This window comes from Mustelus asterias, chromosome 3, assembly GCF_964213995.1.
Source record: "Mustelus asterias chromosome 3, sMusAst1.hap1.1, whole genome shotgun sequence".
Classification (NCBI taxonomy): Eukaryota; Metazoa; Chordata; class Chondrichthyes; order Carcharhiniformes; family Triakidae; genus Mustelus; species Mustelus asterias.
This window is the reverse complement of record NC_135803.1, coordinates 159614036-159627358: the sequence shown is the minus strand read 5'-3', so window position 1 is coordinate 159627358 and position 13323 is coordinate 159614036. Positions and strand designations below refer to the sequence as shown.

The 13323-nt window shown below is 44.7% G+C and overlaps 1 protein-coding gene across 1 annotated transcript in view; it reads left to right on the top strand.

Moving 5' to 3' along the window:
• Window positions 1–13323, top strand: part of stimate (STIM activating enhance) — a 215133-nt gene that overhangs the window by 122385 nt on the left and 79425 nt on the right. Inside the window, exon 6 of the mRNA XM_078210079.1 lies at window positions 10362–10439. Within this exon, the coding sequence (XP_078066205.1) occupies window positions 10362–10439 (78 nt within the window). The remainder of the gene's footprint in view (window positions 1–10361; window positions 10440–13323) is intronic.

The window sequence follows — 13323 nt, the reverse complement described above, 5'->3', positions numbered from 1 at the left end:
AAGGGTTAACGTATGAGGAGAGATTAAACAGTTGGGCATTTAGAAGGACGAGAGGGGATCTGATCAAGCTATGTAAAATTTTAAAAGGAATTGATAGAGTAAATGTAGACCAAATGTTTCCTCTTATGGGGCAATCTGGAACAAGAGGTCACAGGTATAGGCTGAGAGGCGGTAGATTTAAAACTGAGATGAAGAGGAATTACTTCTCGCAGAGGGTGGTGAATTTGTGGAACTCGCTGCCCCATAGCACGGTGGAGTCTGAATCATTGAATGGGTTCAAGAAGGAGTTAGATATATTTCTAATTTAAAAAAGGGATAAGGGGATATGGGGAACAGATGGGGAGGTGGATTTGAGACCAGGGAGAGATCAGCCATGATCTGATTGAATGGCAGAGCAGGCTCAAAGGGCTAAATTTGCCTACTTATGCTGCTAATTCCTATGTTGCAATGATTTGATTTATTATTGTCACATGCATTGGTATACAGTGAAAAGTATTGTTTCTTTTGCGCTATACAGCCAAAGCATACTGTTCATAGAGTACATGAGAGGAAAAGGAGAGAATGCAGAATGTAGTGTTACAGTCATAGCTAGCGAGTAGAGAAAGATCAACTTAGTGTGAGGTAGGTCCATTCGAAAGTCTGATGGCAGCAGAGAAGAAGCTGTTCTTGAGTTGGTTGGTACGTTATCTCAGACTTTTGGATCTTTTTCCTGATGGAAGAAGGTGGACACAAGAATGCCCGGGGTGCGTGGGGTCCTTGATTATGCTGGCTGCGTTGCCGAGGCAGCGGGATGTGTGGACAGAGTCAATGGGTGGGAGGCTGGCTTGCATGATAAACTGGGCTACATTCACAACCTTTCGTAGTTTCTTGCGGCCTTGCTCGGAGCAGGAGCCATACCAAGCTGTGATACATCCAGAAAGGATGCTTTCTATGTGGTGCATCTGAAAAGTTGGTGAGAGTCGTAGCGGGCGTGCTGAATTTCCTTAGCCTCCTCAGAAAGTAGAGGCATTGGTGGGTTTTCTTAACTCTAGTGAACTGGTGTGGCAGCAATAATCTCTCCCTCAATGTCAACAAAACAAAGGAGATTGTCATCAACTTCAGGAAGTGTAAAGGAGAACATCCCCCTGTCTACATCAACAGGGACGAAGTAGAAAGAGTTGAGAGCTTCAGGTTTTTTAGGTGTCCAGATCACCAACAACCTGTCCTGGTCCCCCCATACCGACACTATAGTTAAGAAAGCCCACCATTGCCTCTACTTTCTCAGAAGACGAAGGAAATTTGGCATGTCAGCTATGACTGTCATCTTTACAGATACACCATAGAAAGCATTCTTTCTAGTTATTATCACAGCTTGGTATGGCTCCTGCTCTGCCCAAGACCGCAAGGAACTACAAAAGGTTGTGAATATAGCCCAATCCATCATGCAAACCAGCCTCCCATCCATTGACTCTGTCTACACTTCCCGCTGCCTCGGCAAAGCAGCCAACATAATTGAGGACCCCACGTACCCCGGACATTCTCTCTTCCACCTTCTTCCATCAGGATAAAGATACAAAAGTCTGAGCTCACGTACCAACCGACTCAAGAACAGCTTCTTCCCTGCTGCTGTCAGATTTTTGAATGAACTTACCTTGCATAAAGTTGATCTTTCTCTACACCCTAGCTATGACTGTAACGCTACATTCTGCACCCTCTCGTTTCCTTCTCTATGAACGGTATGCTTTGTATAGCGCGCAAGAAACAATACTTTTCACTCTATGTTAATACATGTGACAATAATAAATCAAATCAAAATCTCTTGTCGGCATTGGTGAGCTGGACACCTAGAAACTTGATGTTCTCGACCATTTCCACTTTATCCCGTTGATGTAGACAGGGCCATGTCCTCCACTGTGCTTCCTGAGGTCGATGACTACCTCCTCCGTTTTACGGACATTGGAGGGAGAGATTATTGTTGTCGCACTAATTCACCAGATTCCCTATCTGCAGCCAGCAGATTGGTGAGGATGAGGTCCCTCTTATTGGTTCCCTCATCACCTGCTGCAAACCCAGTCTAGCAGTTTAGGACCCAACCAGCTTGATCAGTAGTGCTGCTGCTGAGCCACTCTCAGTGGTGGATATTGAAATCCCCCGTCCAGAGTACGTTTTGCACCCTTGCCACCCTCAGTGCTTCCTCCAAGTGTTGTACAACATGGAGGAGTACTAATTCATCAGCCGAAGGAAGACAGAACGTGGTAACCAGTAAGAGGTTTCCTTACCCATGTTTAACCTGAAACCATGAGACTTCATGGGGTCCGGAGTCCATGTTAAGGACTCCCAGGGCAACTCCCTCCCTACTATATACCACTGTGCCGCCACCTCTGCTGGGTCTGCCCTACCGGTGAGACAGGGCATATCAAGGGATGGTAATGGTGGTGTCTGGGGTGTTATCTGTTAGGTATGATTCTGTGAGAATGACTATGTCAGGCTGTTGCTTGATAGTCTGTGAGACAGCTCTTCCAATTTTGGCACGAGCCCCAGATATTAATAAGGAGGACTTTGCAGGGTTGACAGGACTGCTTGTTTTGCCGTTGTCTTTTCCGGTGTCTAGGTCGATGCCAGGTGGTCCGTCCGGTTTCATTCCTTTTTATTGGCTTCGTAGAGATTGATTAAACTAGGCCATTTCAGAGGACGGTTGAGAGTCAACCACATTGCTGTGGCTCTAGAGTCACATGTAGGCCGGTCAAGGTAAGAGAGGCAGATTTTCTTTCCTAAAGGATATTGGTGAACCAGATGGGCTTTTCCAACAATCGACAATGGTCATCAATAGGCTCTTAATTCCAGATCTTTTTTTAAAAATTGAATTCAAATTCCACCATCTGCCGTGGTGGGATTCGAACCTGGGTCCCCAGAGCATTAGCTGAGCTTCTGGATTAATAGTCTAGCAATAATACCACTAGGCCGCCACATCCCCTAACCCTCAAGTGTGAGGTGATGCACTTTGGAAGAAAAAAACAGGATGAGGGAATATTTAATGAATGGCAGGACATTGGGAAGCTCAAAGGAACAGGGCAGCATGGTGGCGTAGTGGTTAGCACTGCTGCATCTCAGTGCCAGGGACCCAGGTTCAATTCTGACCTTGGGTGACTGTCTGTGTGGAGTTTGCACGTTCTCCCCGTGTCTGTGTGGGTTTCCTCCGGGTGCTTTGGCTTCCTCCCACAGTCCAAAGATGTGCAGGTTAGGTTGATTGGCCGTGTTAAATTGCCCTTTAGCGTCAGAGCATTTGAAGGGTAAATTTGTGGGATTATGGGGATAGAACCTGGGTGCGATTGTGGTCGATGCAGACTTGATGGGCCAAATGGTCTCCTTCTATATTGTAGGGATTCTATGATTCTATAACAGATACTTATTCACAGATCCCTGAAGTCAGCAGCGCAGGTGAATAGGATAGTTAAGGCAGATGGGACACTAACTTTTATTGGCCGTTACATAGAGTATAAGCAGAGGTAATGTTGGAATTGTATAGAGCATTGGTTAGGCCACAGCTGGAGTACTGTGTGCAGTTCTGGTCACCTCACTATAGGAAGGACGTGATAGCACTAGAGGGGATACAGAGGAGGTTCACCAGGATGTTGCCTGGGATGGAGCATTTGAGCTATGAGAGACTGGATAGGCTTGGATTGTTTTCTTTAGAGTAGAGAAAGCTGGGGGGGACATGATTGATGTGTATAAGATTATGAAGGGTATGGACAGGGTGAATAGGAGCAGCTGTTCCCCTTGGTTGAGGGGTCAATCATGAGGGGGCATGGATTTTTGAGTAAGAAACATAAGAGCATAAGAAATAGGAGCAGGAGTAGGCCATCTAGCCCCTCGAGCCTGCCCCGCCATTCAACAAGATCATGGTGGATCTGAAGCGAATCAGTTTCACTTACCCGCCTGCTCCCCATATCCCTTAATTCCCTTAGCGATCAGAAATCTATAGAAACATAGAAAAACTACAGCACAAAACAGGCCCTTCGGCCCCACAAGTTGTGCCGAACATATCCCTACCTTTTAGGCCTACCTATAACCCTCCATCTTTTAAGTCCCATGTACTCATCCAGGAGTCTCTTAAAAGACCCTATTGAGTTTGCCTCCACCACCACTGATGGCAGCCGATTCCACTCGCCCACCACCCTCTGTGTGGAAAACTTCCCCCTAACATTTCCCCTGTACCTACACCCCAGCACCTTAAACCTGTGTCTTCTCGTAGCAGCCATTCCCACTCTGGGAAAAAGCCTCTGAGAGTCCACCCGATCTATGCCTCTCAACATCTTATATACCTCTATTAGGTCTCCTCTCATCCTACGTCACTCCAAGGAGAAAAGACCGAGCTCCCTCAGCCTATCCTCATAAGGCATACCACTCAATCCAGGCAACATCTTTGTAAATCTCCTCTGCACCCTTTCAATCTTTTCCACATCCTTCCTGTAATGAGGCGACCAGAACTGAGCACAGTACTCTAAGTGGGGTCTGACGAGGGTCTTGTATAGCTGCATCATTATCCCCGGACTCCTAACTCAATCCCTCGATTGATAAAGGCCAGCACACCATACGCCTTCTTAACCACCTCCTCCACCTGCGGGGCCGATTTTAGAGTCCTATGGACCCGGACCCCAAGGTCCTTCTGATCCTCTACAGTACTAAGAGTCTTTCCCTTTATATTGTACTCCTTCATCCCATCTATCTACCCGTGATTTAAACATATTCAACGAGGTAGCCTCCACCACTTCAATGGGCAGAGAATTCCAGAGATTCACTACCCTCTGAGAGAAGGGGTTCCCCCTCAACTCTGTTCTGAACCGGCCCCCACTTATTTTGAGGCTGTGCCCTCTAGTTCTGGTTTCCCTTCTAAGTGGAAAGAATCTCTCTACCTCTACCCTATCCAGCCCCTTCATTATCTTATATGTCTCTATAAGATCACCCCTTAGCCTTCTAAACTCCGAGTACAGACCCAATCTGTTCAATCTCTCCTCATAAGCTACACCCCTCATCTCCGGTATCAACCTGGTGAACCTTCTCTGCACTCCCTCCAAGGCCAATATATCCTTTCACAAATAAGGGGACCAAAACTGCACACACTACTCCAGTTGCGGCCTCACCAGTGCCTTGTGTAGTTGCAGCAAGACCTCCCTACTTTTATATTCTAACCCCCTTGCGATAAAGGCCAACATTCCATTCGCCTTCTTGAGCACCTGCTGACTGAGTTTTTGCGATTCGTGCACAAGGACCCCCAGGTCCCTCTGGACAGTAGCATGATGTAATTTTTCTCCATTTAAATAATATTCCAATTTACTATTATTTCTTCCAAAGTGGATAACCTCACATTTGCCAACGTTATATTCCATCTGCCAGATCCTCGTCCACTCGCTCAGCCTATCCAAATCTCTCTGCAGACTTTCTGCGTCCTCCACGCAATTCGCTTTCCCACTCATCTTCGTGTCATCAGCAAACTTTGTTACCCTACACTCAGTCCCCTCCTCCAGATCGTCCATGTAAATGGTAAACAGTTGAGGCCCCAGCACCGATCCCTGCGGCACGCCACTGGTCACCAACTGCCAACCAGAAAAGCACCCATTTATTCCAACTCTCTGCTTCATGTTAGATAGTCAACCCTCAATCCACGCTAACACTTTACCCCCAACTCCGTGTACCCCAATCTTCTGCAGCAACCTTTTGTGAGGCACCTTATCGAATGCCTTCTGGAAATCTAAAAACACCACATCCACCGGTTCCCCTCTGTCAACCGCACTAGTCACATCTTCATAAAAATCCAGTAAATTCGTCAAACACGACTTTCCCTTCATGAATGCATGCTGCGTCTGCTTGATCGAACCATTCTTATCCAGGTGCTCTGCTATTTCCTCTTTAATGATGGACTCCAGCATCTTCCCAATTACGGACGTTAAGCTAACCGGCCTGTAGTTACCCGCCTTTTGTCTACTTCCTTTTTTAAACAGCGGCGTAACAGTAGCTGTTTTCCAATCAGCCGGCACTACCCCAGAGTCCAGCGAATTTTGATAAATAACTACTAACGCATCTGCTATTACCTCAGCCATTTCTTTCAGTACCCTGGGATGCATTCCATCCGGGCCCGGGGACTTGTCTACCTTCAGTCCCATTAGTCTACCAAGCACCACCTCCTTAGTAACAGTAATTGTATTAAGGACCTCACCTCCCACCAACTCTCGATCTCTAATATTCGGTAAACTATTTGTGTCTTCCACCGTGAAGACCGACACAAAGAACTTATTTAAAGTCTCAGCCATTTCCTCGTTTTCCACTATTAAATCCCCCCTCTCGTCCTCCAAGGGTCCAACATTCACTCTAGCCACTCTATTCCTTTTTATATATTTGTAAAAACTTTTACTATCATTTTTTATGTTTTGAGCTAGTTTAGTTTCATAATCTATCTTTCCTTTCTTAATCGCTTTCTTAGTCGTTCTTTGTTGTTTTTAAAGCTTTCCCAATCCACTAATTCTCCACTATTTTTGGCCACTCTGTACGCATCTGTTTTTATTTTAATACTCTCCTTTATTTCCTCTGTTATCCACGTCTGGTTATCCCTTTTCTTACAGTCCTTCTTTATCACCGGAATATATTTTTGCTGAGTACTTTAAAAAATCTCCTTAAAAATCCTCAGCTGTCCTACCTACCTCGCCTCTCCCTGGAGATCACATGGTTTGGAATGGGGGGGTGGGGGTGAGTTAATAGGTTGTAATGAACAAAGCATCGTAGCTGTGAGGGACAGCTCGGTGGATAGGATATTGGTATGTAGATAGGCTGGAAAATTGGGCGGGGATCCTGGATTCAGGATTCAATCCTGGACCGGGGAGCGGCGCGGGCTTGGAGGGCCGAAGGGCCTGTTCCTGTGCTGTATTGTTCTTTGTACCAGTCTGCTCGCCCAGTCTACATTAGCCAATTCCGCCCTCATCCTATCGTACTCCCCTCTGTTCAAGCAGAGGACACTGGTTTGGGACCCTACTTTCTCACCTCCATCTGTATCAGAAATTCAACCATATTATGATCACTCAACCCAAGAGGGATCCCTCACAAGAAGATCCTTAATTCTAGCTGTCTCATTACACAGTACCAGATCTAAGATGACTCACTCTCTCGTAGGTTCTGTAACATACTGTTCAATGAAACTATCCCGACAGCATTCTAAGAACTCTTCCTCAAGCCCTCCACGTCCAATTTGAGTCGACCAATGAATATGCAGGTAATGCAGAAGAGAAATGAGAAAAACATTTTTCACTCCGAGGGTGGTGGGAATGTGGAATGCACTGCCTGGGAAGGAAGTGGAGGCTGAAAACCTTACAACCTTTTGAAAAATATTTGGATGAGCACTTGAAATATAACGTTTAAGGATATGGAACAAGTGCAGGAAAATGGGATTAGCACGCCTTTAGTGCTAGTTATCATCGGTGCAGACTTGATGGGCCAAAGGGCCTTTTCTGCATTGTATGACTCTTACTCTATTACATGTTGTATCCTGCAGTAGCAGCACAAGGGGTATTCTCCACTAACAGGATGCTGTCATCAATCCAGACAGATGCTATGCCTATTACATAAATAAGCAATATGCTATATAGGTTTGAGTGCATGTCTGATGTCAGGTATATAGCTTGTACGTCTCAAAAATTGGCGGATAGTATCAAGCAGTATGTCACTTTGACCGGTCACAGTGTGCAGAGTACTGACCATATACAACCAGTCCTTGATTGCAAAATTCAAAACAGTGTCCATCATTAGATGTGATTCCATGATTCGAGAAGACCTGCTAAATAATCCTAATTGTGCTTTGAATGACTGTGAAAACCAGTTGAAGATTATCAGTCGGGCTTGCAGTGTGCATCACCTATGCATGTTAGAAACCGTATATACAGGACCCCGTCCTTTGCAGACAAAAGGAACTTGTCCATACATTGCATATTTTCCAATTTAACAAAACCTTGAGGAACAGTCATTCCCCAGGGCAATGCCTTGACCAATCCAAGTCATCCTGCCAGTTCAGATTTGATCAAAACTGCTGTGTTCTCTGTGGGAATCCCTCCACCAATCAGTGTACGCTTACCAACCAGTCAGCACTTTCTTCTCATGTAGTATAAATCATTGTTCCCCTGTTACAGTTGGAAAACTTGTCAGCGATCTGATGAATACAAGGTGAAAAGCTTTGATTGCAAGACTTTTTTTTTTGGAAATTGTTTTTGTTTGTTGCTTCATGGATTGTGGGCACCTTATGTTGCTCATCCTTAATTGCCTGTGAAATGAGTGGCTTGCTAGGCCATTTCAAGAGTTGGCCACATTCTTGTGAGCTTGGAGTTATATGTAGGCCAGACCAGGTAAGGATGGCAGATTTATTTCCCTAAAGAATATAAGTGAATCACATCGGTTTTTACAGCAGTCAGCCATTGCATGGTCACCTATACCTGTGACTACTTGTTCTAGATTGCCCCACAAGAGGAAACATTTGGTCTATGTTTACTCTATCAATCCCTTTTAGAATTTTATATACTTCGATCAGGTCCCTTCTCATCCTTTAAACTCCAGCGAGTATAAGCCCAAACTGTTTACCTCTCCGCATATATCAACCCTTTCAAGACTGGAGTCAATCTGGTGAACCTTCTCCAAACTGCCTGCAATGCCACCACATCCTTCCTCAGATAAGGAGACCAATACTCCAGATTTGGTCTTACCAACACTATATACGTTTATGTTTATAAGTTTAGTTATTAGTGTCACATGTAGGCTCACATTAACACTGCAATGAAGTTACTGTGAAAATCCCCCAGTCACCACACTCCGGCGCCTCCGGGTACACTGAGGGAGAATTTAGCACAGCCAATGCACCTATCCTGCACGTCTTTCAGACTGAGGGACGAAACCGGAGCACCCAGAGGAAATCCATGCAGGGGAGAACATGCAAACTCCGCACAGACAGTGACTCAAGCCGGGAATCGAACTTTGGTTCCTGACACTGAGGCAGCAGTGCTAACTGCTGTGCCACCGTGCCACCACACTTCTCTACGTTTATGCTCCTGTCCTTTTGCAATAAATGCCAACATTCCATTTTCCTTTTTTGTTACATGCTATATCTGCATATCGACTTTCTGCTTTTCTTTTTCTTTCACTTGAACGTCAGAGGCTGAGGGGTGACCTGATAGAAGTTAACAAAATTGAGAGGCATAGATAGCATAGTCGGAGACTTTTTCCCAGAGTAGAAATCTCAATTACTGGAGGACGTAGATTTATGGTGAAAGGGGAAATGTTTAAGGGAGATGAGAGGCAAGTTTTTTTACACCGAGGCTGTTAAGTGCCTGGGATGTGCTGGCAGGGGAGGTGGTAGAAGCAGCTACAATACCAATGTTTAAGGCATCTTGACAGATACACAAATAGGCAGGGATTAAAGAAATACGGACCACTGAGAGACAAAATGTCTTTAGTTTAGAAAGGCATCATGTGTCAGCACAGACTTGGTAGGCCGAAGGACCTGTTCCTGTGCTGTATTGTTGTTTGTTCTTTGTTTCAGTGTTCTTTGTAATTAAGAAGGCCAGTGGAATGTTGGCCTTTACTTAAAAGGGAATGGAGTATAAAAATAGGGAAGTCTTACTAAAACTATACAAGATACTAGTCAGGCCAGCTTTAAGCTCTAAGGAAAGATATAATGGCATTGGAGGCAGTCCAGAGAAGGTTCACTAGGTTGGTCCCGAGTATGGAGGGAAGGTTAAGTACATTGGGCTTATACTCATTGGAGCTTAGAAGAATTCTAAGGAGATTTAGGATGGGGTGAAGTGTGCTGTGGCAGGAGATTGTGGGTGTGGTGGTCAGTAATGTTGGCCATAGAAGGCAATTGCAGGTTGGATGATCAGTGATGTCAGCATTCAAAGGAAATTTTTGATTTATTATTGTCACGTGTATTAGTATATAGTGAGATGTATTGTTTCCTGCGGCGATACAGATAAAGCATACCATTCATAGAGTACATAGGGGAGAAGGAAAGTCTATTCAATAGCATCACAAATAGGCTTCTATTAACACTGCAGTGAAGTTACTGTGAAAATCCATTGGTCGCCACACTCTGGCGCCTGTTCAGGTACACTGAGGGAGAATTTAGCATAACCAATGCACCTAACCAGCACGTCTTTCGGCCTGTGGGAGGAAACCTGAGCACCCAGAGGAAACCCACACTGACACGAACAGGTTGTTGGCCATCTGGACACCTAGAAACTTGAAGCTTTTGATCATTTGTGGTTGTATTGTGAAAGGAGGTTATGGGAGTAATTTTGCTTGGTGAAATAAGCTTTTCATCATTTGTGCACTGTCTTTCTTATTGTTTACAGGTGGCCTTGCTGAATCCAATCCAGAACCCACAGTTGGAATTGGCGATTGTGATGCTTATAGTTCCTTTTTTTGTCAATGTAAGTAGTCCTTACAAACTGACCTTTATTGAGAGGGTTGACTCTGAACTGAGCCATTTGAATAAGTTTATCATTTCTGCCAGAGACTGTTTTGACATAGAGAATAAGTTTTTTAAAATATCCATACACACTTTGAAGTAGAAATATTTAGTTGCTGGAAACTACTCTGCTCATTTTATATTTAATACCATGATCGCATGAAAAAACTTGAATGTTGGTCATTGGGTATAAAGGGCCCTTTATTTTGACAAGGTGCAGATATACTGAATGAGCAATTCCTCCTAAATACACTCATCAAATTTCTCTCCATCCAAGCCCCTAATACTATGGCTGTCCCAGTCAATGTTGGGAAAATTAACGTCCCCTATTATTACCACCCTATTTTTCTGGCACAATAGCAAAATGGGTAAGAGAGCCAATCCATGGTTTACAAAGGAAATTAGAGATAGTATCCGATCCAAGGAAGAAGCATACAGATTGGCCAAGAAAAATAATAGGTCTGAGGATTGGGAGCAGTTTAGAAATCAGCAAAGAAGGACCAAGGGATTGATTAAGAAGGGCAAAATATAGTACGAATGCAAGTTTGCAAGGAACATAAAGATTGACACTCAGAGTTTCTATAGATAAGTGGAGAGAAAGAGGTTGGTGAAGACAAATGTAGGTCCCCTACAGACAGAAACGGGGTTGTATAATAGGGGACAAAGAAAATGCTGAGCAACTGAATACGGACTTTGGTTCTGTCCTCACAAAAGTGGACACAAATCAGATGCCAGAAATGTTGGAGAATGCAAGATTTAGTGAGAGGGATGAACTGAGGGAGGTCAATATTAGTAGAGAAATGGTGCTGGGAAAATTGATGGGATTGAAGGTGGATAAATCCCCAGGGCCTGATAATCTACATCCCAGAGTACTTAAAGAAGTGGCTCTAGAAATAGTGGATGCATTGGTGGTCATCTTCCAGGATTCTATAGACTCTAGAACATTCCCTGCAAATTGGAGGCTACCTCGTTGAATATGTTTAAGTCACGGATAGATGGATTTCTGATGGGTTCAGCGCCAATATTAATTCCCATTGGTGTGACACAAGATTGGAAGGCTAGATTGGTTCATCAGGTTGATACCGGAGATGAGGGGTGTAGATTATGAGGAGAGATTGAGCAGATTAGGTTTGTACTCGTTGGAGTTTAGAAGGCTGAGGGGTGATCTTATAGAGGCATATAAGATAATGAAGGGGCTGGATAGGGTAGAAGTGGAGAGATTCTTTCCACTTAGAAAGGAAACCAGAACTAGAGGGCACAGCCTCAAAATAAAGGGGGGTCAGTTTAGGACAGAGTTGAGGAGGAACTTCTTCTCTCAGAGGGTGATGAATCTCTGGAATTCTCTGCCCACTGAAGTGATGGAATATGTTTAAGTCACGGATAGATGGATTTCTGATCGGTAAGGGAATTAAGGGTTATGGGGAGCAGGCGGGTAAGCGGAACTGATTCACTGATCAGCCATGATCTTATTGAATGGCGGGGCAGGCTCAAGGGGCTAGATGGCCTACTCCTGCTCCTATTTCTTATGTTCTTATGCTGGCAAGTAGCTGTTTTAATGATGGGTGAGTTTGCAAGCTCAATATAAATGAGACAATTCCGTTGCGCAATGCTTAGCGCGAAGGAGAAAGAGGGGAGTGACCATGAAATCCTGGGAGAGGGGGACCTTTCTGGCAGAGGTGGCTCAATTTTCTGCTGACTATTTGGGGGCCTATAGTACAATCCTATCAAAGTGATTTCCCCCTTCTCAGTTTTACCCATATAGGCTCAGTGGACGAACCCTCAGAAATGTCCCCTCTTAGTGCTGCCGTGATGTTTTCCCTCATCAAAAGTGCAACTCCCCTTCCTCTCTTATCTCCTGTTCTATTTTTCCAATAGCATTTGTACCCTGGAACATTGAACCTGACCTGTCCCTTCCTTAGCTATGTTTCAGTAATAGCTCTAATATCCCAGTCCCATGTACCCATCCATGTCCTGAGTTCATCTGCCTTGTCCGTCAGGCCTCTTGCATTGAAATAAATGCAGTTTAATCTGAACTTCCCCTGCTCTCTGCCCTGCTTTTGTCTGATCTGTCTAGTACTAGGATTACTGACGCTGCATTTATTATATAACATGCTCTCTTTAACTTCCGTGCTGCCCTCAACTTCCTCTTCTGTCTCCCTGCTGCTTTGGGTCCCACTCCCCTGCCAAATTAGTTGAAACACCCCCCCAGGTGGCTCCAGCAAATCTCCCCGCCAGGATATTAGTCCCCTCCAGTTCAAATGTAACCCGTCCCTCTTGGACAGGTCACCCCTGCCCCAGAAGAGATCCCAGTGATCCACAAATCTAAATCCTTGCCCCCTGTTCCAGGTCTCAAAGCCACACATTCATGTGCCTAATCTTCCTATTCCTACTCTCACTAGCCTCTCTTACTGAAATCTGATACTATCTCTAGTTTTCCTTGTAAGCCATGGTTTGGCCACAACTCCCTTCCCACTCTTGTGCCAAACAGAAATAAACAATTTCTGTAGCTCACCCATTCGGTCTTTAAATGCCTGCCATTGCCTGTCCACTGTCTTTCATTTCAGTAATGTTTCCCAGTCCATCATGGCCAATTCATGCCTCATATCATCATAGTTACCTTTATTGAGAATCAGGACCCTGGTCTCAGAATCAACTACATCACTATCCACCTTGACAAAGAATTCTACCATCTTATGGTCACTCGTGCACAAGGGTTTTCTCACAACTAGATTGCCAACTAATCCTTTCTCATTGCACAACACCTATCCAAGATGGCCTACTCCCTTGTTGGTTCCTCAACGTATTGCTCCAGAAAACCATCCCGTATGCAGTCCAGAAATTCCTCC